Below are 27,583 nucleotides of genomic sequence, written 5' to 3'. Positions count from 1 at the left end.
AGGTAGAGCGTCAGCCCCGAGAGCGGAAGGTTGATGGTTCGATTCCCTGACCGCGTCTTACCAAAAGAAGGCGACTATGCTTGTCACCACATCCCGTACTTTCAACAGTCCCTTGGGGTTCTACATAACCGTGTGTGTGTGTGTGTGCGTGTGTGTGAATGTGCGTGCGTGCGTGCGTGCGTTTGATTAATACATATATTATGTGGAATGTCTTCGCGAATACACGCCTCTGATACTAGATGACACACAGATAATGTATTGAACAGCGCATATTTCTTCGACTACAATAAATAACACAAAACGTGAAATACCAGTACGTGAATATGATTTATCAAAATATAACGTAAAATATATATCTGACAGGTTTCAATATAAAATCTGGACAATGCATATAAAATACATTCAGGAAATAACAGCTTGTATGTCAACTTATATTAACACATATGTAGATTTCTTTTTGGGTACAACATTTTGTATCAAAACTCTGCAGATGCTAGATATCAGCAAAAGATGTCGATGCTTGAAAACAACGAATCTATTTTACTGTTTTGCAATATTGTGGGGAGAAAAGACGTTACAAAGGGGGATAACCCATGTTCGGGATCAGTTGTGGGATCAGTCAATTTTAAGTGACGGCTTGATGTAGATGGTGACCTTGCCTCCGAGCGTCAGCACCGTTATTGGAACAGCTCCGGTAAGATCTGTGTCTGAAAGATAACACGTGCAGATTTAGAGTTATGTCCCTTAGATATTAACGTACCCGTGTCCTGGTGTGGTCATATTACATATCCGATAATGGTTCAGTGTGATCAATACGTGTGTAACTGACATAATCAATAACAGTCAACTCCGCATCAGTCCTAAATCAGTTCGTTATGGCCAAGAATATATAATAGTATCAAATACCAGTTCTTGGATACTGAAAATTGGTTCGTTACAACCACCTATTCGCTATATCCTACTACAATGTAGTAACTGGTTATACTCGGGTTTAGGCGGGTACTTACAGCAGATACTTGAATAATATAAATAATAGTTCAACCGTTACATTGTATAATTCAGTAATATAGTTCAACCATTACGTTGCATAATTCAACAATATAGTTCAACCGTTACGTTGCATATTTCAATAATATAGTTCAACCGTTACGTTGCATAATTCATTTATATAGTTCAACCGTTACGTTGCATAATTCAATAATATAGTTCAACCATTACGTTGCATAATTCAATAATATAGTTCAACCATTACGTTGCATAATTCAATAATATAGTTCAACCATTACGTTGCATATTTCAATAATATAGTTCAACCGTTACGTTGCATAATTCAATAATATAGTTCAACCATTACGTTGCATAATTCAATAATATAGTTCAACCATTACGTTGCATAATTCATTTATATAGTTCAACCATTACGTTGCATAATTCAATAATATAGTTCAACCGTTATGTTGCATTATTCAGTAAAATAGTTCAACCATTACGGTAGATACTTCAGTTACATAGCTGTTATTGTGAATATTTCAATACCATAGATCAACCGTGACGCTAAACACGTCAGTAATATAAATTTGGTTCATTTGTTACAGGAGATAAATCAATAGGATTTTCAGCTTGAATACGTGATTGCTTAAACTTCAATTCACATTTTGATACAAAAGAGTCCAAAGATTAAAGGTAAATTTGGCAGGATAAGTTTTCTTCTCCAAAATAAAATACAAATAAATAATAAGAAGAATAATTACCCGCATGCACCACAGTCCTTGCGTCTACAATGTCAACAACGCGATCGTCGCGAGAGCGACTACAGAACTTCGACAATGTCGGGTGCGTGGTACTGAGTGTCTTGACATCCTGGCGCGTCATCGGACCGACTCCAGTCATGATGAAATCTTCAACCTTCACTGTAGGCGAGACCACCTGGAAAATATACGATTTTATCAGGTTGCTTTGTCGAACCATGAATCCCTATGCAACTATCATTTCGCTTAAATGGTTTCCAAGAAAACCTAGAAGAATTGTTCGTGATCTGTCATTTGTTCAGAACGAAACACCGTTTAACCGGAAGTAAACCGTCTTTATAAGTGAACACCCGGATGAAATTGTCTGCAAAAGCTATTAAGAATACTACATAGTCTTTAATTCAATTATCTACATAAAAAATTATAGCCAACTAAAATTAACTAATATCATAAACATCATGGAATTAATTAGTTATGTTGAATTAATAAATGCTACCTACATTTCGCCTCGTGATGTCATGGACCGAAAACTTAAACCCATGATGGACGATGGACCCGGGGATGAGGAAACAAAACTTCCTCCCATTCATTCGGAGCTTCACGGCAGCCTGCTTCTGTAAACAGAGGGGATGGAGTGAGTGGGCGGGTGAGTGTTATTTAAAGCCGTAATCATAATTCCTTATATCACTGTAGTGTGTTAACCGAGTTTGGGCAGACACAATGGAGGTTGATGAGCATTGATCCTCTTTGTCAGGTTGTGATATACTGTCTCACAATCCCTGAAACATGTTATTTTTCCTTCCGTCCAGCTTTTTCTGTAATGCTGAAGCCCTAAACGAAGCAAGTCTAGATTTGCCTCACAATCTCCCATCTCAGTGGGGCTCATTTTCAGTTTAAATGGAGTTATTCATTTCTGCCCAAAATATATATTTTCAGAGACTAAGTGTTAGTCTAGGGTTGTGATGACGCCCAAAACAGGTCACACATTTTGGACAACCGATCCTCAATTGATCTTTTAAGACATGGCCAAGCGGAGACTATCCTAGCCAAGAATATCCCCAAGATATACATGTGAGTTCATCGTGAGGGCTTTGCCCTCTAGACGCTGTCGAGTTTTTCGTGAATATTGACACAATTGTCTAATTAGGTTATCAGTTGGTTATGAATTAGATAAATACATCAGTTTGTTTGTTGATTAACGTCGCAATCAGCAATATTCCAACTATATGAAGGAGAGACCAGACAATCCAATGATTGCCATTATAACCATCAATCTACTCATTTGGGATACGATGACAAGCATCAACCAAGTCAGCGAGCCTGACCACCCGATCCCGTTAGTCGCCCCTTACGACAAGCATGGGTTGCTGAAGACCATTTCTAACACGGATCTTCGCGTGTCTACTATATAAGTAGTAAACGACCAAATGTAGTCAATACGTGTAATACGGTAATAGAAGCCTCGACCTCTACACGTTTCAGAATAGGAGGTTGGCCCAGCACAATGCACAGCACAGCACAGCACAGCACAGCACGACCATCCTTCATGTTTTCAAACCACCAAGGCCAGGAGAAAGAAAACCTGCTACATTCTTACATTGTTTACATTCTTGTAGTCGTACACCGAGGAAGATCCCTGTATATTGACGTTTTCTAGCAATCTGTCCTTGGACTTGAGATAAATTGTTTTGGTCGCTCTGATGACATACGCTCTCTCCGTAACCGTGACGTCTTCCGTGACTTGACGAGTCCAGTTGTACAAGCCCCCCGCGCTGCCATGCTGTGAAGGGAGAGAAACATAAGCCTCGTGAAATAAGACATGTGGATGACCAATTTCTTTATTACAATAAGGAGCGACGTTTTGGTGTAGGTTCTAACACCGTTAGGGGCGGTCGGGTAGCCTAGTGGTTAAAGCGTTCGCTCGTCACGCCGAAGACGCGGGTTCGATTCCCGACATGGGTACAATGTGTGAAGCCCATTTATGGTGTCCCCCGTCGTTATATTGGTGGAATATTGCAAAAAAAGGCGGGGTAAAACTACTCACTCACTCGACATATCCGAGTCACATATTGGACGACAGACAAAAACAAGACATAAAAGTCATAAATATGCAGTATCCGACTTGATGGCCCACGGACTGAGTGAGTGAGTTGGGTTTAACGCCGCTTTCAACAGTATTCCAGTTATATCACGGTGTGTCAGGTTAATGTGGGAGGAAAGTCCGAAATGATGCAGGTTTTAGACGTTTAGCATTTTACCGAAACCCACGAGCACGGGTATGGTGCTGACAAACCTAGAAACATAATCAGGGCGAACCGGGCTTCGAACACACAATCATTGGTTTCTGGCATGCCCAAGTGACGCAACTAGGCCACCCGTGCCCCTGATGGTGTCTAGAACGTCTGAGTACATATAACACATAAAGTATAAAAACACGTGTGAAAATAAACACATCAAATGTGGTCATTTACATTCATCCGTAATGAGAAAATACTTGATGATGATGGGGCGGTCGGGTAGCCTAGTGGTTAAAGCGTTCGCTCGTCACGCCGAAGACTCGGGTTCGATTCCCGACATGGGTACAATGTGTGAAGCTCATTTCTGGTGTTCCCCGCCGTGATGTTGCTGGAATATTGCTAAAAACGGCGTAAAACCATACTCACTCACTTGATGATGATGATGACGATGGAGATTGTACGAGCGGTTCTGATGAAACTGATTTCGGCCCCCGAAGTATATATACTTAGTCTTTTACTGCGTCAAATATCACACACTCCCAAAGAACACATCATTACACACGCTTCATTTTATAAATAAAACTAAACATCACATTAGAGAGATACGTTTGTGTGAAAGCATGAAATAAAGTTTCATACATTTCCAAAGGTTCAAATACAAAGGGACCCACAAGTGAATTAAAGTACAAACCTCGCGCTGTAGTCGCCCGAATTTCATCCCATACCGTCTGTCTTTTCTTCCGCCGCTTCGTCTCCCGCCGTGGGGGCCATGTTGATGAGAGGAAGTGAAACCCACGCAAATAAGTATCAATAAAACAGAAGTAACATTCATTTTAACTAAAGTAATATAAAATGGTCCTTTAAAACTTTAATCTGAAGTGAATGACTTGAGCAGTTGTTGCTGTCCTTATAAAGATCCTTGTCTCAGCACGGGCACTTAATTACGACTTCAGCTTGGAGTGAGCTGTTTGTTGAATACTCGCATTAAGGAACGTGTCTTGAGCTGTCTGGCTTAAAACAATGAGTCTCGAGCGAATTGACGTGTCAGCACGTGAAGACCGCTCAGACTGGTTTAGTTAAACGAATTAATCATGTTAATGTAAGCGTGCTAATTGGGCTGTAATCTTACGCTTGTCTTTTCGGCAGGGATGTCAAGTTCCATAAAATTAACGCTATGGAAATAGGACACACTGCAAACAACTAGAAACCCCAGAACACACACTCATCCACTGCACACACAACCTAACACATCGAACCGCATTACAAACCACCGAGCTCAATCTAAACAAGGCTCACTCTAGAAGCAATACTAAACCCACAAAATAAACTAGAAAACTTCAAGGCCTTAGGCGTATTCTTAATCAAAACGGAACTAATAAAACGCATCTAAAAACACTATAATCTACCAAATCAAAATCACATAAACAAACAAACATCCACCATACCCAGCTCCCTGAGTTCTCCTCCCCAACCCCATCGGCATCTATTCCAAATCTCAAAATTCCAAAATTCTACATAAGCAACCCCTAAAGCCCCCTCTTGGGTTGCACACACCACTTTCGCCCCTTTCGGAAACACATTAAATGGCCTGGCCGGGCCCGTGTGCGAAATACGCATCAGTCGGAAAGCGCACGTTAAATCTCCAAAGTAAGTAAGTAAGTAAGTAAGTAAAAGGACACAAAATGCTAGTAGGTTTCTTTCTATATATGATGTAGAAAAGAAGCTGTCAATGAACGTATGTTTTGGTTCTTGCATCCACTAACGTGAAGTTTCAGTCTTCAGTAAGAATAATATATATGGATGAACAACTTTTTTATTGCAGCGTTCGCTCGTCACGCCGAAGACCCGGGTTCGATTCCCAACATGGGTACAATGTGTGAAGCCCATTTCTGGTGCCCCCTGCCGTGGTATTGCTAAAGGCGGCGTAAAACCATACTCAGTCACTCTTTATTACATTATGGGGCGACGTTTCGGTGTAGGTTCTAACATCGTTAGCAAGCAAGTGAAGTGGTACCAATGAAGTACAGAGTATGGGTGAGAAGCGTATCTACATGCATAAGGTACAGGTTATACAGTTGATTAGATTGGGGTGTGGTTACAGTGGAGTGGAGAGGCCTGTTACGTACACAAGACATGTGAAATACGGTCAAAAGTCCTTACAGGCGAAGCCAGTAGTTCAAACGAGGATTACGACTGGAATCTTTGATGGGTTTATGGTAAGCAAAAGGTACCTCAAACTTGTATACTACTGTATGCTCCTCAAGCATACTCTGCACCTTACTTTCTTGTTAACGGTGTTACGCCGCTTTTAGCAATATTCCAGCAATATCACGGCAGGGGACACCAGATATGGGCTTCACACATTGTACCCATGTCGGGAATCGAACCCGGGTCTTCGGCGTGACGAGCGAACGCTTTAACCACTAGGCTACCCGACCGCCCTTAACGGTGTTAGAACCTACACCAAAACGTCGCTCCTAATTGTAATAAAGAAGTTGGTCATCCACATGTCTTATCCTCAAAGACGTTTTCAGTCTTCAGCTGGTCAAAGAATGTATTGGCCATTGTAATGTACAAGCCTTTTGTATATTTCGGTCAGTAGACAGTGAGATGAATCATATTGTACATATTGTATGTGATACAGCACACTACAGGGTTAGAAATTGGCACTAGTCCTGTAGTCCTGACCAAACTGTCCAATAGTAAAGTATCATAAGGACTAGTAGAAATTTGTCATTTTAAAGTGTTTTGCTATATGTTAACCCTCTTGGTGCCACGGGACCATATATGGTCCCTCACTTTTTACACCCGCATAGTGCCAGGGGACCATATATGGTCCCGAGAAAATGCCCTTTTTAAACTGTGAATTTTGACATTTAACACTGAGTGTGCAAAGTCAAAACTATAACCATCGTCACCCCAATCATCTTAGCTTTAACATCGTGTAACTCATACTTTATATAATAATAAGGATTGCGAAATATGGCGAGATTAGTAAAGTAGCTACCGCTCTTCTCGGCCTTTTTCTGCCATGTTTGAACTCCAAGCGAATGACGGCGAATTTTGATGATGCACCCATGTCACAAACACGTAAATATTTTGAGACAAAATCCTTGTTCATAAGAAAGAAATATGACCTGAGTGGTCAGAAAGACATATTTTCCCCAACTGTATACTTATTCACGTAAATACAATTCTGTTCAATCCTTTATGAACAAGTTTATTTACACGTTTTGTATATTTTTATCGACTATCGGTAATGGCGGAATGGTCGGAACACATGAGAAAACGACAGCTCGACAGTGTATATTTCCATTACATTTATGACGTTCATTGAATGAATTTATAACCATCATCTCCCTAATCATCTCAACGTTAATATCGTGTAACTCATATTTTATGCAGTGCTACGGATTGCTAAATATAGCGAGATTAGTAATGTGGTTACCGCTCTTCTCGATCGTTTTCTGCCATGTTGAACTTCATGGGAATGAAGGCATTTTTTTATTATGCACACGTCACATACACGTAACTATTATTATATCAGACAGCCAATTTGAAAAGGAAATCTGATCGGACTGGTCAGAAAGATTTGCTAGTCCCCACTGTTCAGTTATTGGCGTAAGAGTACTGACGTTTAGTCGGCCACGGAAGTTTTTTGATCAAGTATTGCATATGTTTATCGACTGTGTGTCGTGGCGATTTAGCACGGCGCTACATACCAACCGACTGAGCTGATTGTCTTTTTGTTTATGATGCTGATTTACAGAAAATATTCAAATCAAAGATATGGAAAGATAGCTATTACCGTTAATATTAAGTTGGTATAGTGTATATTTATGGGCAGGAGATTCATGATCAAAACCTAAACATTGAATGGCCAAGCCCGAAGTGATCGACAGGGCACGTTTGCATCTGTGCCGCGTTTTTTTGTTTACCGGTTGTCCTACATACTCGCCCGTTCAGACAAATAACTGCTACCTTTTTCATACGAAATGACTAAGAGTCATGTGTGATTGCTCAAACTACCTGACAGTGTGAGTGACTTGCCCTAACTGTCACATTTTGTCGCAAATGGAGATTTCAAAAGTGTGGCCACGACATCTAGCGTTACAATTACAATTTGTAAACACATGGTGTCAAGGTCAGCTCGGCCCCCGTTTCTGTCGATGGTACACGCGATACAGACATAATGCAACTACTGAAAACATCAACATATATAAGGACTAGTGGACTGAAACTGTTAGTTTCTACCGCTGATACTACCGTAAAGATATACGTTATTGCTACATGAATTAACGTATATCACCACTGATCTTACTGACTGTTTGTTAAATGTGCAAAAACAAAACGTGAACACGTTCTAAATCACCTGTTTCGATTTGGCAACGTGATAGTTCGTGTGACGTCACCTATCTTCGTGAGTCTGTTCCACGAAACTACTTCTTGTAGCATTATGGCTTAAATCTGCCTTGTATGGCTAGAAAAGTGCATCTAGTCCATCTAAATGCATTGTGTATTACTACATAGCCGTGACCACGAAGTAAAATAACTTCTGTCACTGGTGGTTTGCAATATCACCACGTTCCACCGACCGTAACCTCGTGAGAGAGATTACTTCCGGTAAGACGTCACTTTGTTGACAGTTTGATCGGTTGTAGATTTTCTGAGACGAGAGAGTGATAGCCGGTTCGAGCCGAGATATGTGAGTTGACATTCAAGTATTTTATATTTCTTGTACTTTTTCCTAACTGAATGAAATACTGAAAAGAATAATTATATTCTTGTAATGTAATAAATGTTATTGTGCAATTCTTAATTGTGAAATTATTATTGAAAAGTTAAATAATTAAAACTGTGTGGTTAGTTGTATTGGGAGTGATCCACAATTCGCTACCTAAAGCTGTACCCAAATACCCACCCCCTGAACCGTTACATATCGAATTCGCGTGGTGAGAACTAACAGAGGTATTGGGCCAGGTGTCTTAACAATGAATTCCTGACTGAGACACTTGTGCTTTTACGTTGTGTAAATATTCATCAAAATGATGACACGGTAGTCAACGTAAAAAAATCACCTTTTACGGGCGCTTCAATATCTGGATCATAAAAAGATATTTTTGGAGAGCGTGTCAGAATGTGCGTGGTTGTCAATATACTGTCAAAGAGCACGTTACGTCCCAGGGAGGCATTTTGAAGTTGAAGTAGAAAGTAAGGATAAGATAATTGTAATAAAGAAGTTGTTCATCCATTTAGCTTTACATAGAGCAAGTAAGTCTTCAACAGATGTTGGATGTTGTGTTGTATGAAGTGTCTCATTGTCGCCATGATGGATATTAGTTTGTTACTTAGTTACTACCCTCAATATATACAGATACTCCTTTGCACATCTGAGGGGTGGACCATTTCATTTTCTAATGCAGGGCTAAGAGGGAGGGAGGATGGGGAGGTTAGTCTTGGATTTTATTTTTTAAAATAACATTTTCTAAATAATGCCAAAAAACATTTTTGCTGGACTACCAGAGTTTCCTGAACACTGTTTAGTTAAATCAATATTTTATGTCCATGAATGAATTGGCTTAATGCCTGCTTGAAACCTCTTCAGTACACACATGAATGATACACTTTTTCAGAACATCACACTGTAGACAATTATAAATAAATACATATATATACACACGTATATGATTTAAACAATATTTATTTCCAAGAAAAGGGAATGGGATTGGTGAACAGGTTAAACTTATTTAAACACCTCTCCATACAAAGGATATTTAACAATTAATAAGAGTAAACAGTACATAAAGTAATAAATTTAGATTAATTGTACCTATTGTTGCAAATATTATGATTCGAATATACAAGTCACACACAAATACACAAATACACAAATACACACATACATATATCGGTATATAAGCAAACAGCATACCAGCATATCACACATCCAAACAACTATTTGACTGACGTGATCGTAAAGAAGAAATGTTTAGATTTTACAATGGACAGATTGTACAATAGCAAGGTTAGTACTGGCAGATGTTGTAGCATTTCCATATAACACTGAATCCAAGTCATATACCTGTATATACTAGTACATATTGTTCCGATAATCGATTCGTTTTGGTGAAATAATCATGCACAGATTTTAGAATGAATATATTATCCCTTATATGGAATACCATATCCCTTATTGTAGACAAACAGCTCGATCTTACATGGCTGAAATATCACAAAAATACGATGAAATTTCTTCTCTCTCTCACTCCCTCGTGAAGATAGATCAGTAGCCATCACTAAACTTCAAACTACCTGGGACAGCTGGGTCCATATGCACTGATGGATCCAAAAGTCCTATTAACAACACTGCTTGTTACAGGGTCCACATCCATAGTTTCAAACCTCAAGCACATAAGATTCGCCTGCCAGATGGTCAGTCAGTATTCACGGCTGAATTGGAGGCAATTCATCATGCACTCAAGCTCATACCGGAACTCCCGGAAGCAAAGGCAGTCGTCCTTTCAGACTCGCTAAGTGCACTTCAGGCCATCAGCGGCAGAAACTGAAACTCGAGACCAAACAGTGAGCAATATATATATATATACATAATTATCGGAACAAGGGAAATAGGTGGAGCTATGTCGTATCCCGTCTCACATAGATATTCACGGAAATGAAAAAGCAGAAGCAGAGGCGAAGCTAGCTCTAGACAAAGCGGAGATATAGCCTATTCCCTTAAGTAAACTAGAGACAAAACGCAAAATCAAAGCCTCCATAGCCCAAAGATGGCAAGCCCAGTGGGACGCAAGTAGGATCGGCAGATGGCTATACAAAATTCAACCCAAGATCCACCAAAAGCCCAAATCATACTCGAACGAAAGGAGAGTTGATGCAGCCATCTCACGCCTCAGACTCGGTCACAAAAAGCACTGTGACAAGGTATGCTCTTGCAGTTAATTTTCATACAAAACAGAAACTTTATCAATACTAAAACTCACAATGGATATGTGTACCCAACTCATAAGGGTACCATCTTTTAACGTCTTTAGGTATGACGCGGTCGGGGATCGAACCCTGGACCTTTCGCTTAATATAATTTTAGAACGAATATGAACGCATTAAAGAGTTTAACTTCTCCATAACATGAGTATGATCCCACGTGCAATGTAGTCTGTCAGTATTCACTCCAGGCGATCTACAATGCAGACGCCAGACGCCAGAAGACGTTGATGGGCAGTGGGCCACTACCAAGGATGACAGAAGATTCCTACTCTGCGCAGACGGTGAATATGAGGAGATCCTGGTGTGTTCCCGTTGAGCAGCTGAGATGCCCACAGGAATCCGACACAGTGCACAATTGCACATTCGCATTTGGACATTTGCTGAAGCTGTCAACTGTTAAGGACCGATTTGTTATGAACTGTGATTCATATTGATGAATATGTTGATAATGATATGATAATATGAAAATTCTGTCACATTAATGAAACATGTTTTATATTATGTTTAAATTTGTTAGTAATATAAATGTATAATAAATATTTCCTCCAAATACCTTATTTTGGTTCTGTCATTTGTGTAGGGCTGTTCCACTTTAGACTGGGGTAAACAGGTAGTCTCGGTATAAGCCGTACGACAAAGGGGCCGTCTGACAATTGGGAGGTTTGGTTGAGTAGGATGTAGGGCCTGGCAGCCAAAATCTTTGAATAACGTGGGATAAAGACTTTCGGGAGGATATAAAATATGGTGAATCGCGATCACCTGCTGAGGCATTAGTGCAAACATTTTGATGCCTAAAACTTTCATATTATACGGTTCTCTATTTGAGAATTTACGGCAAGCATTTCAACTATGCATATGTGGCTGTGACGTCCACGTGCACATTCCACAGGCCGCTGATTGGCTGAAACACTGTTGCCATGGTGTATAACACGCGCATGCTCCTATTAAGAATCTTGACCCATGCGACTAGTCAATGTTTGCAGCCATGGAGGTACTACCAGAGTCTATAAAAGATAGACTTTCTGGTACTGCGAAGGGGTTCTGGCAACTTTCACAAGTTGAGCATAACTACATGCAGATAAAATGATTACAATCAATATTGAAAACCTGCTAGTTCAATAACCCATGCTTGCCATAACAGGCGACTAAGCTTGTCCTAAGGGCCGACTAACGGAATCGGGTGGTCAGGCTCGCTGACTTGGTTGATGCAGGCCATTGTATCCCTAAGTAGATCGATGATAATGGTATCAATCACTGTATTGTCTGGTCCAGACTCGATTATTTACAGATCATATAGCTGGAATATTGCTTATTGCGGCGGTAAACAAACAAACAAAACATCTGAAAATGACAAAATGTGTCATACTATGTTGGTAAAACCAAGGGGGACTACTCTTGTAACCTTGTTATAAACATATCGTTAGTAACAGCTGGGGGTTACAACAAATATTTTCGAATATTGGTCGTATCGGAATTACCCTGATGATTCCATTGGAATAGGTCAATAATACCCTTAGGATGTCTAATAGTATGTAACTTTGGAAAACGTTCTGCGCACAGTTTAAATATGTGCGCGTGGACTATATGCTTTGCTCTTTGTACTAACACCCCCTGACCTTTCTTTGTCTGTATTGAGATTACTACCCAAGGTCTCAAGAGTTTTCGACATTGGTCTTGAAGTATAAGGGGTTACTGATAGACAGTTAAAAACGAAACTGTATTTTATTTATAAGTTCAAATGGCTATAAAGTCATGATTTTGGTAGTTTTTATATATTTTAGTGACACTGTCGAATGCACATTTCCAAGAGCTTTCAATATATCTTTAACACATGGTATGGTTTCCAAAAGGGGTCACGTGACTAGCCCCTAATGCATTATGGTCGGAAATTACGTTTGAACCCGGTTTGGACATGCAGACGATCTTACAAATATCTAGATATTTCGAATTGAATTTCAAATATGTGCAAATAGGTAATACTTTTTCACTTTAGTAAGACTATCTCAAGTAGTAGCAGCGTCAACAACGGCACCACCGGTAACACAAGCAATTAGTAGTGTGTGTTTGTCCAACCCTTTATTTTTTTAATGAGTGTATTGTGCCATCCATGCTATCCGAAATATTTTTTTGACGGAATACTGTATTAATCTCCAACTCTGGGAACAATAAAAAATAAAATTTAAAAAAAGTGACACAAGTCTAAAAAAAATAAATAAATAAATAAAAAATAGCAGTGTTTGTGTAGGCGATAAATACTGCTTTAAATACGTTTGCAACGTAGAGCTGGGCTATTTTGAGATTTAAACATGATAAATTGAAGTCAGTACCGAATGCACAGCCTAATTCAGCATGCAGTGGTTACCCCTTAAGGAAATTAAGCAAGCTCTTATCGTAAGTTGTTTTGATGTTGAATAATATATTATTATTTTAAATATGCTGCTATTGGTGGAATTGGAAGAGAAGAACGAAAACAATTTTGCTGCTTAATTTGAATTGTCATTGCACATTTTGAGAAATATATATTTATCATCCAAAACTGGCCCTCATAGGAGATATCGCTTGGGTGAAATCAAGCGATATCTACATTGTAGAATATACATAATGTAGATATCGCTGCAATGAAATTACATTACAATGCTTTGCAGACCATTGTGACGTCGTTGTTACTAATGGCTCTGCTGCTTAAAGCTGTTAGCAGTACTTTTTACACTTAAGACACTGCTTATTACTGTCTACAAACTGAAACATTTGGAATAATGATGTTGGATAATAAATCAAAATTTCACCCTCGTGGCTTTTGATATCAAATATATCAACACTCGAATGTAAATCTCTTCCATGATGACTGGGTAATAAAGGGAACTATTGAACAGGTAGAACGAGCATGCATGTCAGCTTGGCGGGTCGGAAATATTAAATTATTATTCCGTCTGAAATTGATATAATTGTTGTCCTTGTGCTGTGAAGGATAAAAGGGTATAATAGCTAATGCTGAACACCCCTCTTATTCAAAAGGAAATATTTTGCTTTGTTTAATAGTGTCGGTATCTGACACACAGATTTCAAAGGATTCTTTGTGAAAGTTATTAAAAATGCTTTCTGATTCCGCCTTGGTTCTTGCATGTTGGTATTGGATAGTTTATCTGGGAACATGAGTGTTTACAAGGTCGACGCTGACGCCATATTGCTATACATATATTTATATAGATAGTACGGACACTACCTGTACATTCACATCACACCGCCCGCTATCAGGCTCGGCGTCATGCACTCTCTGCCGGTCAAGTGATCGTCTTTAGGAGGTGAGTGTCTGTAGGTCAATCATACAAGGTTAGAAGTCACATGATTAGAACAGGTGGGTGTCGCGTGTCGGTGGGGGTTGGGGTGGGGTAGTGGGTGGGAGTGGGGGTAAGTCTGTCAAGAAGGGCTCAGTGCAGGGTAGGTTAGGACAATACAGGTGGGGTGAGGGCATACTGCCTGAATATTGGGGTCGGCTAGGGCAGGCTACGTGTGTGGGGACGGGGTGTGTCTGTGTGGGCAATCCCATGACAACCAACATGCATTCTTACATTAGTGCTTGTATTCCACAAGGCGATCTTAGAGCTACGACAATCGTAAGTCTATGTTAAAGTTTGACAGTCACGATCAGCTTAGCGCTAAGATCGCTGGCCCCCCTTCACCCACAGTACACACGGGACTATCTCGCTGGCCATATATAAAATAACACTATACTGCCTTTACCCCGAGACCATGTATGTCTGGTGGCATAAAGCAGTGTTGGCAGTTAGATGAATGTCAATGCAACCAACAGACCGTAAAAGCAAAACATTAACAAAGCCTCACACAACCTTAACTACCGCGTTAATTTATCGCTGCTGGATATGCAGGACAGACGCAGTTCGATCTATTTACTGAAGTGTGAAGAAAAACAAAATATATCCACAAAGTGGATAATACTCTCTGTGGGCTGGTCGAACCGACTGTCAGTATGTACAGTGTGCAAGTATTTGTCCGGCAAACTGTTAAAGACAGTAGGTAAACAAGCGAAGTTTAGAAACAGTTTACCGCTAATCAGAGACGGACCGGCACTTATATTCAGTCTGACGTGTTTCAGGAGTCAGCGAGAGTGCAGCCCGCCGAAGATACAGGAGAAGTGAGGTGGTTGTACGCGAGGATTTGATTACAATTTCTCCTTATAGCTTGTGAGAGCTGACTTTAGTCGGACCAGTTGCTGCGAGGCTGCGGAAGCAACTCGTCGCTACACTGCTCCCTCTAGCATGTGTCTGACAGATGGACAACTCACGGTCTGAGCGGCGGGAGTCTCGTTGCTTGTACTCCAAGTGACTATAGTGTGTTATTTCTCTCCTGGATATTGTGGACTCTGTTCATTCGGAATACCCGTCATCATGAACGGGGACACAACCTCACCACCTGTACAAAGGTCAACGCGATTCGCGGCAGCTAAACGCAAGAAACAGCGAGGGAAGAGAGCCCGGTCCGATGGCTTTGTTTTGGGGCTTGATCTTGCCAATTCGGATGATGAAGACAACGAAGGTTCCAAACTGGACTCGGATTCTCTCCAGTTCCTGCTATGGATACGGAACCCAACTGTCCAAAACTTGGCCAAACTTAGAAAGGCCATTAAGTCCAATGACCGCGACTGGATGAGAGAGTTCCTAGAGTTTGACGGACTGGGGTTGTTGTTTCAGTGTCTGAAGAACCTGTCGAGTTATAAGGGGGTCAGTTTGTCCGACATGGTGCTACGGATGGAGTGTGCTATGTGTGTCAGGGAGGTGGTCAACTCGCAGAGTGGACTGGACTGTCTGCTCAAACTCAAGGGAAAGAAGGACAATATATTCGGCCGGAGATTAGCTGCAGGTAGGACAGCGTTATTCATTCGGTTGTCAGTTGGGTATGAAAACAAATATGACATGTTCAAGCACGATATATGACACTTTATTATTAGATATTGTTGATGTTGTATTGTTACAGCGATAGCACTTGACCGGGGTAGTTCGTGTCTTGTGTTGAATGGAAAAGTAGTAGTGGTGGTGGGAGCAGCTGCAATAGTGTGCCGTTGAAATAGTAGTAGTAGTAGTAGTAGTAGTAGTAGTAGTAGTAGTAGTAGTAGTAGTAGTAGTAGTAGTAGTAGTAGTAGTAGCAGCAGCAGCAGCAGTATATGTAGTAGGAGAAGCAATATGAGACGTAGTATAACTAGTAGAATTATTTGTAGAAGTAGTAGAAATGGTAGTAGTAGTACTAGTGGTGGTGGTGGTAGTAGTAGTAGTAGTAGTAGTAGATTTGACAACTGAAGTAGTAGTAGTAGTAGTAGTAGTAGTAGTAGCAGCAGTATATGTAGTGGGAGAAGCAATATGAGACGTAGTAGTAGTAGCGGTGGTGGTGGTGATGGTAGTAGTAGTAGTAGTAGTAGTAGTAGTAGTAGTAGTAGTAGTAGTAGTAGTAGTAGTAGTAGTGATCTCAGCATTAGTATAGTAGAATGGGTGTCGCTCTCCCGTTTCACCGAGAAGGGCCTATTGTGTACAACACAATCAGCTTATCTAACTTGTACATTAATCAACAATATCCTTTTTCAAAACACTTTACACCACTTCATGCATTCATAATACAATTAATATGAACAAGTACGACACACTGTGATAGTACCTGGATCCTTAGCAACCAACCCTCAACTGAACGGTCCCTTCAATGTTTGAACGAAATTTAATGTGCTTAACATTCACCACGGGTAGGCTCCCGGTTTTGTCAATAAACCCTCTTGTTTCGGTTAACAGCAACCTGCAACACGACACACTTGCAATAAAACACACAGATCGAGTCTCGACCCTTTCGCCATATGTATTTCTTATTTATATCATCGACATTGAGACAAAAGGAACTCCGTTCTAATTCCCATCACTGTGGACCTGTTTCAAGCTTAAATAAATAATACCTCCAACTCATTCATCTCGCGACGTATCCATGGTAACACACACTTTTTAAATCGAGGGTCACGCACGTGTAGCTATGCGGGCAAGGGAATCCCTGTTTTATTATTCCGCTGACGGAAAACCCCTTTTGGAATTCCTCATCGATTGGCTGTGTTGTACAAGAGTGCACTTGTCGCACTTTGTTCCTAGATAAGACAGTAGCGAGGATGCAATTGTTTCACACATGTTCTGAGACAATGCAAACAAGCACTTCCAGTGCCGCCCCACGACAGGGGAAACCCTAAGGTCACGTGAGTCAGTGTGACGTCACACGGTCTGTGCACCGAGGTGACAGACAACATAACGATGACTCATCTCTCCCCACAGAAAACCTCCACAATGTTCTACAACGTTCGTCGCAGTACAAAATTCTTGATTTCCTTAATTTGTGTTTTGTCCTGCCTGTTACGGTAGGTGCGGCCAAAGCTCTTACTCACCTGCAAGCCTGATCGATTTAAAACACTGTCATTCATTTGACACAACGCAATAGAGCCTTGATCGCTAAATGCATTATTTAAGCGACATTTGCGCTGAAATACAGAACATCTAACACAGTCAATAATGTGATTCATCGGAATTTGAAGGATTGTTGTAATCATCTCAAATGTCTGCTATACGATGATTAAGATAAGATACGATAAGGTGAGGTGAAATGATGTTTAACGTCGCGCCCAAGACTATTGCACTTATATAGCGACGTGCATGCACGTGTGTGTGTGGCTGCTTGTACTAGTCCGGACCTATGCCGATTTATAGTGCTAGCCCACTGAGATATCATGCCGCAGTTTAACATGAATACATTGAATATATTGTATTTTACATATACACCTACTAGGGGTACAGAAACTAATGAAACACATTAAACATAATGGCAGATATATTAAACAATGATGATAATTATGAGACACAATGTCGGAGTATAGAGTTACAACATCACAGTGTTGGGTCTACCCAGAGAGGGCATCTTGCAGCATTTCGAATATGTGTACTGAACGGACTATTAGGGCTGAAAAATCAGGGGTGGATTCAGTGGGAGTTTTAAGCAGTGATAGTATCGCCCTCAGAGCTGCCTTTGAAGACATGGGTAGGAAATGATGATCTTCTAGTGGTGTAGAGAGAGCAGTTGAGGAGGTGGTGGTCTTCATCTTCTTCCGCTCCTGGGTGGAACAGGTTACATAATCGTAGCTCACCTGGTTGGTTTATATATCGCTCTCTTAATTTCAAGTTGATTAATGTCATTATGATTAATTAATAAAACAAATAGAAATAATTTCAAGTCTAGATTCTTGATAGCTGCCATTGTTTATAGTTGTTACATTCATGTATGTTTGTTTGTTGTTTAACGCAGCGATATTCGAGCTATATCATGGCAGTCTGTAAATAAGAGTCTGAACCAGACAATCTAGTGATTAACATCATTTTCATGTGTGGAGATCATAATTCGTTTAAGCGGTAAATTATGAAGAGTCTAAAAAATCATGCAACTGACTAAATACTACTGAATGACATTTTTTGTAGAAAACTCATACATGGGCGTTACAATGATACCTAGATTGTCTAAAGACATGCCACGCCCTCCCAGTCCAGCACAGCTGTTTCTGGCTCTTGGTGAAACATACACGTACCGTGAAATACACACCCCCGTTCGCGAGGACCACCTGATGACAGAGCGTGCCACAACACATCGCCGTTGTTGTAGGTGTAGTACGGGGGCGGCGGTGCTGTTACAGTTATATCAATTACAGCCCATGCAAATATAATTGTTCAGAATAAAACAGAGCTCATATGCAATTATCTGGTCCACCCAAGAGACACATGTTCATTTTGAAGATGTCCATCAAAATAGAAAGTATTCCATACAGACATGTTCTCATACATATTCAAATATAGTTTTCTACCTATATACATAATTCGAATATGGAAGTGCCCGCGTTTCGTATATATGCCGTGTCTCGTGTTTCATTCACTGATATTGTCATCTTATTTGAAGGATTTTAAAGATGCGGTAGGATCCCAAATTGTCTTTAACATATAATCACTGTGAGTGCCGACGGGGTTGTGTTTTACAGTATGCCTATGATGGGAATGACGTTATACTAACGTCTTGTCTCTGAATTGAACATGTTTAACAGAAAAAAAACAGTGGTTAAATTTTCTCAATAACATAAATTATAACAAAAAGGAGCCCGGAGACTTCATTTTTTGAAACTGTAGTAATCTAGACTTGCCAACTATTATAGACTTGCATGGGCTGTAATTGATATATTTGTTTCAAGGTCTGTATGACAGACAGAAATGACGTATGACATGTTCACTGAGATGGAGCAAATATAATTGAGTCTGTTTTCCTGACAACCATCCATTGATAAAGCGCAACCACGGTTGACTTTTGCTTTTACTATTCCATGAATACGAAAGGACTTTTTTATATTTCTTTAAAAAACCGAGTAAACATTATCTAGGACTATGCAAGCTTAACAAGTAATGAATACGCTTTCAAACAAAGGTCTATTGTGGATAACTTCCTTTTTACGGTTTCAAAATGTTGGGTTTTTTTTGTTTATGCGATGATTAAAAATGTAATGGTGTTTCCTTTAAGGAAGAGACAGGCATCGCCGCTTGCAACCTCTGTCCTACTTTAATGTTCAAACGTTTTCACTCATTCATGCCCGCCCTCACTCACTCACTCACTCACTCACTCTTAGTTAAGTGGTATAACGACCATGCAGTTTCCTTATATTTAAACCATATCCTATGTTAAAAGTGCCTTTCCTGAATATTCCAAATGTCAGTTTATGAGTCATAAAGTGTACGATATAGGAATGCAGCCTGGTTGTTGATAGATATATGAATGGCACGCCAACAAGCTATGAATCATGTATATCACCCAGGTCGGATACACTGAGAGGTTAGAAGACAACTTTGATCAACCTCTGCGTCAACAAGCCTATAGTTTTATTTTCATTTAAGTTCCTTTGTAAATACGTGTTTTATCATTTGAATAGATCAGACTGCATTTTATTTTTTTCAAAAGTAAATTGATAGTCATGCTCTTTGACCTGATTCAGGTCTTAAGGCAATGTGGTTTGAGAATATAGTAAACTACGTTTATAACGAACACGTTTAAAACGAACTGACCGATATAACGAACTTATTTTAGTTTATATATAACGAGCCATTTGTTGTATATATGCTGAATATATGCTTATAACGAACTACGGTTATTGCGAACTAAAATTAGTGGTCCCTTTGAGTTCGTTATAACCGTAGTTTACTGTACATGCTGATAACATAGGATGGAAGTGAATCGGGCTATGTGAGGATAATGGTATCAAGGATGAGAGATATGACCGAGAATGTCTTGTCATTTGATGATATGACGATGAGTCAACCAGCGTGTTACAATGATTTGGATTCCATGACCGTATAGTCTGTAATAATATTATCAAGGTAGAACAGTCACCGAATTACCGGAAGAAGTAAAATCAATATCCAATAAATTTCTCTTTCTCTCTTAATCTGATTCAATTTCTCACTTTTACGTGTTTCATTTATCGGCACTGTAACGCAACAATGTCATGCTATAGCATAAGTTGAGTCGTATTACATACACACTCTATGCTTTCCTTATTGCCGTTATCTATTGTGACGAGGTAAGCCTGGCAGTCCAGCAGTGTTCCTGGTACACTCTCTCCAACACCGATGGCTTATCACCGTACGCTGACACAAGAATGCCTATAGATATCTGTGGTGTTATTCCACAGCTAGGTGATAACAAACTCAAACAGGTTGCCGATTTGTTTACCCATATAGGCTACATATAAACTGAGGGGCAAAAGAAAGTATACCGATTTTTTTATGAAATTGAAAATTGAACGAATTATTGTTAGATATGATTATGTCTATTTAACCGTCACAGTTTGTAAAAAGTAATCTGTGGCTGGGTGATTTTATGTACATGGGTTCAATGACGACTGGGGTAAGAAAAGAATTTGCAACCACATGACTCCTACCATGTTTGAAATGTTAAATTTGGTCTAGACAATTCAGTGATTGATACCATGACCATCAACGCAATTTGGATACGATGACATGCATCAACCAAATCAGCGAACCTGACCACCCAATCTCCTTAGTCGCCTCTTACGACAAGCATCGGTTTCTTTGACAAGCATATGGGTCGCTGAAGATCAGTTGTAACCTGGATCTTTGATGTCATGTGTGAAAAAGGCATTGTTTCTATGTAATACGAGTAATCGTTTAGCGGTACATTAATATCCATATTGATAAAAATTGAACTAGCAGATATAATGATAATTGAGGGAGTTCAATCAAAATATTTTTGGGATGACAAGCAGCCCGAACCTCGCCTTCATTGCACGTGGTCTGTGCTCTGTACATCAGAAGCCTTGAATAATTTTACTCCCATGAAAATCGCCCAATAAATGTGAAAATCTGATACGCCCTGCCTTAGCTTACAATCTCATAGCTCTCTTCACAGTCCATCTTCCCGAGTCAAGGGAGTTAACTGACTTTAAAAGTCAAGTTTCCATCTTGCCCAACTAGGCTGGAATTACTTGGCTCGATCGTAGCGCCACCAGTGGCTATTACCAGTTACGTCCCTTTTAAGCCTCTCCTATGGACCAATCAGATTCCATCACTTGCGTTTGCTTCACACAAAATGGTGGCGTCCAGTCAGGACGATCTGATCGATAATCAAGATCTATATTGTGATAAAACAGAAGATGTTCACAGCCCGTCACACAGTCTATAAGGCAGCAGGTTTATTATGACCAGAATGTATAATATTCAAAAGAATACAAGTATGTTCGTGATACAAACTTACTTCCTCAAATACTGAGTTTATTACCAAACAAGATCCTTGAAAGAAGGCCCTTTTCCAGAATTGCGCTCGAGTAATTGCGGCCACACATTTGGTTGTGCTCTTCCTTCCGTGTGTCACATACAATAGCACGGTTACATGATCATGGGAGCAAGGGTTCGACATTGTATTCATTCCTGGTGTGTTATTGTAAACCGTGTTGTTACAGCAAGATGTTCAAGTGATGGTACATCCGTGTTAGGCCACGAGAAATTTATTATTATAGAAATCGTTTATGGATTGTCCCCCCCCCCCCCCCCCCCCCTGAAGACCACTGAGACGGTCGTATTACAAGGAGGAAGGGGGTATTGATGAACAACAATCCAATGATTAATGTGTTGTGGCCAAGCTCATCTATCGGGATATAATTATACTATTCTCTTTATATGTCATAGATTATATCTCATTACCATATATGAAGTCATACAACACGTATACTACCGTGAGTTAAATCGTGTATACTAGCCCTTAATTTTATTACATGGGTACCCCCTGTCGGGTAGGGTGACTCATCACGCCAAAGCTCTTGGTTCGTTTCTTCACACGAGTACAATGTATAAAGTCTATAGTTAGTCACCCGCCGTGAAAAATGCTGTATTGTTGCGAAAAGCGGCATAAATCTCGATGCTCACTCACTCCTCTGTTCAGTTGATTGCCTGTTGTTAATGCTTCGTTCAGTATCTACTATTACAAATGTGTTACACTTCGTCAAATACAGAAAAAGACCTCTCATATATTACAAGAATAGTTGGAAGCCTTACAAAGGACCTTTTATGGACTCAAGAAGGATGTCATGTGGCTGACGAGTGCATGTAGGGATGCGGAGGATGTCTATTGTCGATCGTGATGTAATTTAATGCAGCAGCGTTCGTCTCGGTCTGGTATGGGCCCCCCTGCTGCTGCCGTGGGAACAGGGTAGCTGTGTGATTCAGACTATTGTCGGTAGTGCATGGAGTATTATAATGTCTACCCTAAGTTTTGTTTGTTTGTTTGTTGTTTGAAGCCGCACTCAACAATATTCCACCCATATGACGGCAGTCTGTAAATAATACAGTCTAGACAAGACAATGCAATGATTGACATCATGAGCATCGCTCTACGCAATTGGGATACAATGACATGCATCAACCAAGTCAGCAAGCCTGACCTTCCGATCCCGTTTGTCTCCTCTTACGGCAAGCATAGTCGCCTTTTATGGTAAGCATGGGTTGCTGAAGACCTATTCTACCCAGGATCTTCACAGATGTCTATCCTAAGTGAGTGTTGTTTTATGTCGTGCTCAGTAATATTCTAACATCACCGGCGTCTACAAATAATTGAACCTGGCCAGGACAACCAGCGGTGTGTAGCATGAGCAACACTCAACGCCGTCGGGTACGACGATTCTGTGACTTCACGTTGTAGATGTGCATGTACGATGACATCCAAGGTCCTGTTAGGCGAAGCGATCTCAGCGCCTGGACGATTTATCCAGTACTGTAACATACACTTACGCCAGTAGTAGCAGAGTCTGACAGCTCCCAGAGCATATATTTGATAAAACCGTTACCCCCATTTCACTCTCGGCCCCATCTCAGTTCTTGCAGCTTTTATTCGTCTTTGTCAGCTCTAGCAGCCTGTACTTATCCCCTTCTCAGCTGTAGCAGCCTGTACTTATCCCCTTCTCAGCTGTAGCAGCCTGTACTTATCCCCCTCTCAGCTCTAGCAGCCTGTACTTATCCCCTTCTCAGCTCAAGCAGCCTGCACTTATCCCCTTCTCAGCTCTAGCAGCCTGCACTTATCCCCTTCTCAGCTCTAGCAGCCTGTACTTATCCCCTTCTCAGCTCAAGCAGCCTGCACTTATCCCCTTCTCAGCTGTAGCAGCCTGTACTTATCCCCTTCTCAGCTCAAGCAGCCTGCACTTATCCCCTTCTCAGCTCAAGCAGCCTGCACTTATCCCCTTCTCAGCGCTAGCAGCCTGTACTTATCCCCTTCTCAGCTCAAGCAGCCTGCACTTATCCCCTCTCAGCTCTAGCAGCCTGTACTTATCCCCTTCTCAGCTCCAGCAGCCTGCACTTATCCCCTTCTCAGCTCTAGCAGCCTGCACGTATCCCCTTCTCAGCTCTAGAAGCCTGCACTTATCCCCTTCTCAGCTCTAGCAGCCTATACCCATCCCCTTCTCAGCTGTAGCCGCCTGTACTTATCCCCTTCTCAGCTCTAGAAGCCTGCACTTATCCCCTTCTCAGCTCTAGCAGCCTGTACTTATCCCCTTCTCAGCTCTAGAAGCCTGCACTTATCCCCTTCTCAGCTCAAGCAGCCTGTACTTATCCCCTTCTCAGCTCTAGCAGCCTGTACTTATCCCCTTCTCAGCTCTAGCAGCCTGTACTTATCCCCTTCTCAGCTCAAGCAGCCTGCACTTATCCCCTTCTCAGCTCTAGCAGCCTGTACTTATCCCCTTCTCAGCTCAAGCAGCCTGCACTTATCCCCTTCTCAGCTGTAGCAGCCTGCACTTATCCCCTTCTCAGCTCTAGAAGCCTGCACTTATCCCCTTCTCAGCTCTAGCAGCCTATACCCATCCCCTTCTCAGCTGTAGCCGCCTGTACTTATCCCCTTCTCAGCTCTAGAAGCCTGCACTTATCCCCTTCTCAGCTCTAGCAGCCTGTACTTATCCCCTTCTCAGCTCTAGCAGCCTGTACTTATCCCCTTCTCAGCTCTAGCAGCCTGCACTTATCCCCTCTCAGCTCTAGCAGCCTGTACTTATCCCCTTCTCAGCTCTAGAAGCCTGCACTTATCCCCTTCTCAGCTCTAGCAGCCTATACCCATCCCCTTCTCAGCTGTAGCAGCCTGTACTTATCCCCTTCTCAGCTCTAGAAGCCTGCACTTATCCCCTTCTCAGCTCAAGCAGCCTGTACTTATCCCCTTCTCAGCTCAAGCAGCCTGTACTTATCCCCTCTCAGCTCTAGCAGCCTGTACTTATCCCCTTCTCAGCTCAAGCAGCCTGCACTTATCCCCTTCTCAGCTGTAGCAGCCTGTACTTATCCCCTTCTCAGCTCTAGCAGCCTGTACTTATCCCCTTCTCAGCTCTAGCAGCCTGTACTTATCCCCTTCTCAGCTCTAGCAGCCTGCACTTATCCCCTTCTCAGCTCTAGCAGCCTGCACTTATCCCCTTCTCAGCTCTAGCAGCCGGCACTTATCCCCTTCTCAGCTCTAGCAGCCTGCACTTATCCCCTTCTCAGCTCTAGCAGCCTGCACTTATTCCCCTCTCAGCTCTAGCAGCCTGCACTTATCCTCTTTTCAGTGCTAGCAGCCTGCACTTATCCCCTTCTCAGCGCTAGCAGCCTGCACTTATCCCCTTCTCAGCTCTAGCAGCCTGCATTTATACCCCTCTCAGCTCCAGCAGCCAAGTCATCAAGTATCATTCATATCCACTTCGAATATGGATGGTAATATATCTTTATTCTCTTATTATTTTTATAGCATGTAGAATGGATATATATGGAGCAACACTTAGCCTATGAAAACGTTTCTTTGAAATGATTGCAATATATTTGTTTCGAAAGAACCTTTCCTCCTCTGCTGTTTTTTAAGATAAAACTGCCATAAAATACCGACAGCTATTTCTGTTGTTCCCCCTGGGAAGTCGACATGGTGGTGCATCAGGGAAACTAGACTTGGTTTTGTTTGATCTTACTTTCTTAGTCTTTTGGTTAAAACTCATTTAAAAAGTATATAAATATCCAGTCATGACGCAGGACAAGGAGATGGACTACACTTGAAAACCGAGGACGCCGTATCATCTGATGGACGAACAAACTTCATGCCGAACTTCACAAAATAACTCGTTACCTTAGTAGTGAGTGAGTGAGTGAGTGAGTTTGGGCTTTACGCCGCTTCGGGCAATATTCCAGCAATATCACAGCAGGGGACACCAGGAATGGGCTTCACACATTGTACCCAAGTGGGAATCGAACCCGGACCTTCTGCGTGACGAGCGAACACTTTAACCACTTTAACCGCTTTCACCCTAGGCTTGCACCATGACTGTGGAATATATTTATTTTATGAAAAAATAATAATCTAGAAACGCATACAAAAGCAAGTCTAGCCAGCTCTAGCTAGCTATATTCTACAGTCTATGAAATAAGCATAGGGATTTCTAATTTTTTTTAGAGTCACGAAGGAAATTGTGTAATTTAAGATTTCATAGACTAAATGTTTGTCTACTTTTACCCCAGCTCCCCGTTACCCTAGTAAATGGGTTTTATAATTTATACTATGGTTTCAGCACAAGGATATGTCCTTACATACTGAGGTTGGTTAGAGCAAGGGATCAAGATTGTCTTATGTAGGTGTCGGAAAGACTTGCAGACTGCAAATATGTCCTCCGTTCACACTGACGCTTTGTTTCCGATAATGGCTTGAGAAGCGGGATATAGTTGGCTGGTGGCTTGTCTGGACCTTATCTGGGGCGTCATGTTACACTAGGCATGGGAACGGTATCTCCCACTCCTGCCAACATCCGTCGTCGGTAATTACATATGCACCGATTTGTTTACCACAGCCTCAATAGGCACAACGAACACAAGTCTACATGCATCGAATTGGGATTCGAACCAGGGTCTAGTGATAGACGTCCACGTTTACAATTGGTCTATATATGTTTCTGTTTTGTGACGTCATGTCAATGAACATCGTCAATTATCCAGCGTGTCTCCATTTCATGTCGATTCATACACTGGACGCTTCCGCCATCGTAGCTTCGTTTCTGAAGTGAGGTCACTTTATCCATCTCGCCCATCACTAATTTAGAACAACGTGCGTTTGATTACAGACAGATATTACCGAAGTCACAACATGTCTGACAAGTAGGGTTGACTAGACTCAACCTGAGTAAACCAGTGTGAATCACTTAAAGGGGAAGTGTACGCGCAAAAATCACTTTCTTTCTTTTTCTAAACAAAACGCAATTTTAGAATTAGTTAGTATCTGTGTTTGAAAATATACACTCATTTTTTTTCACAGTGAAAGTAGGAAGCTCACAATAGTGTGAAAGTGATATGCCGTTATGAGGCCTTCGTTTTACGAGCGAAATAGGTCTGAGTTATCCCCTTAGATTATGACGTAATTGGTGCCAATTCAACGGGGTCCCTGTCTATTCTCAACGCAAAAGATATCAAGGACCAGTTTGCGGTAAAACAACATGGTCTACGACACACTCCGACGCAGTGGTGTCTCAGCATAACACAATTCTGGCTGGCATCTGAGATGCTAGAATCACAAAACTGTACCTACCCCACGTGAAGCGGCTCTAACAAAGCATGATGACGTCATAATGTTTATCAATTGGCACCAATGACGTCATATTGCAAGGGGCATAAGCCATGGTGTTTTTGTTATGGAAATAGAACACTTGGTAAATGTGAAAAATATGAATCGTTTTAGTGCCAAAAATATGTTAATTAAATATGATGTTTTTTATATTTTTGTCTATGCCACTTCTATGTTAACACTTTTAATGTAGAAAAAGTACAAGAAAAAATGGTTCATTTCCGTGTGAACTTGCCCTTTAAGGTATTCCCTGTATAATGGGCAGTTTTGAAAATCATAAAGAACTTTCTTTTATTATCATATACATCCTTCCTGGGAGTTAATTTTAAAGTTTTATCTATATTCACCTTTCAATTAATCTGTTTCATTAAATTTTATACGCCCAACCCCCTTTCTACAAAATTCGAAATCATGGAACAG

The 27,583-nt window shown here is 41.0% G+C and overlaps 2 protein-coding genes across 2 annotated transcripts in view; one reads left to right on the top strand and one right to left on the bottom strand.

Annotated features, from left to right (window-relative positions):
• Positions 1-566: 566 nt before the first annotated feature.
• LOC139450750 (uncharacterized protein 6-like) lies at positions 567-5,012 on the bottom strand. Its single transcript, XM_071232572.1, has 5 exons — positions 4,677-5,012; positions 3,346-3,528; positions 2,249-2,362; positions 1,752-1,926; positions 567-707 (listed from the first exon to the last, which is right to left on the bottom strand). The coding sequence occupies exons 1-5, from the start codon at positions 4,815-4,817 to the stop codon at positions 616-618; spliced, it is 705 nt and encodes a 234-aa protein (XP_071088673.1). The 5' UTR covers positions 4,818-5,012; the 3' UTR covers positions 567-615.
• A 10,195-nt stretch (positions 5,013-15,207) lies between these two features.
• LOC139449644 (inverted formin-2-like) overlaps positions 15,208-27,583 on the top strand; it is a 55,023-nt gene continuing 42,647 nt past the window's right edge. Inside the window, exon 1 of the mRNA XM_071231122.1 lies at positions 15,208-15,865. Within this exon, the coding sequence (XP_071087223.1) occupies positions 15,394-15,865 (472 nt within the window). The 5' untranslated portion in view covers positions 15,208-15,393. The remainder of the gene's footprint in view (positions 15,866-27,583) is intronic.

This window comes from Haliotis cracherodii, unplaced genomic scaffold (assembly GCF_022045235.1).
Source record: "Haliotis cracherodii isolate W230 unplaced genomic scaffold, xgHalCrac1.p SCAF_8, whole genome shotgun sequence".
NCBI lineage: Eukaryota > Metazoa > Mollusca > Gastropoda > Lepetellida > Haliotidae > Haliotis > Haliotis cracherodii.
The sequence above is the reverse complement of the archived record's forward strand: the minus strand, read 5'-3'. Positions and strand labels throughout refer to the sequence as shown.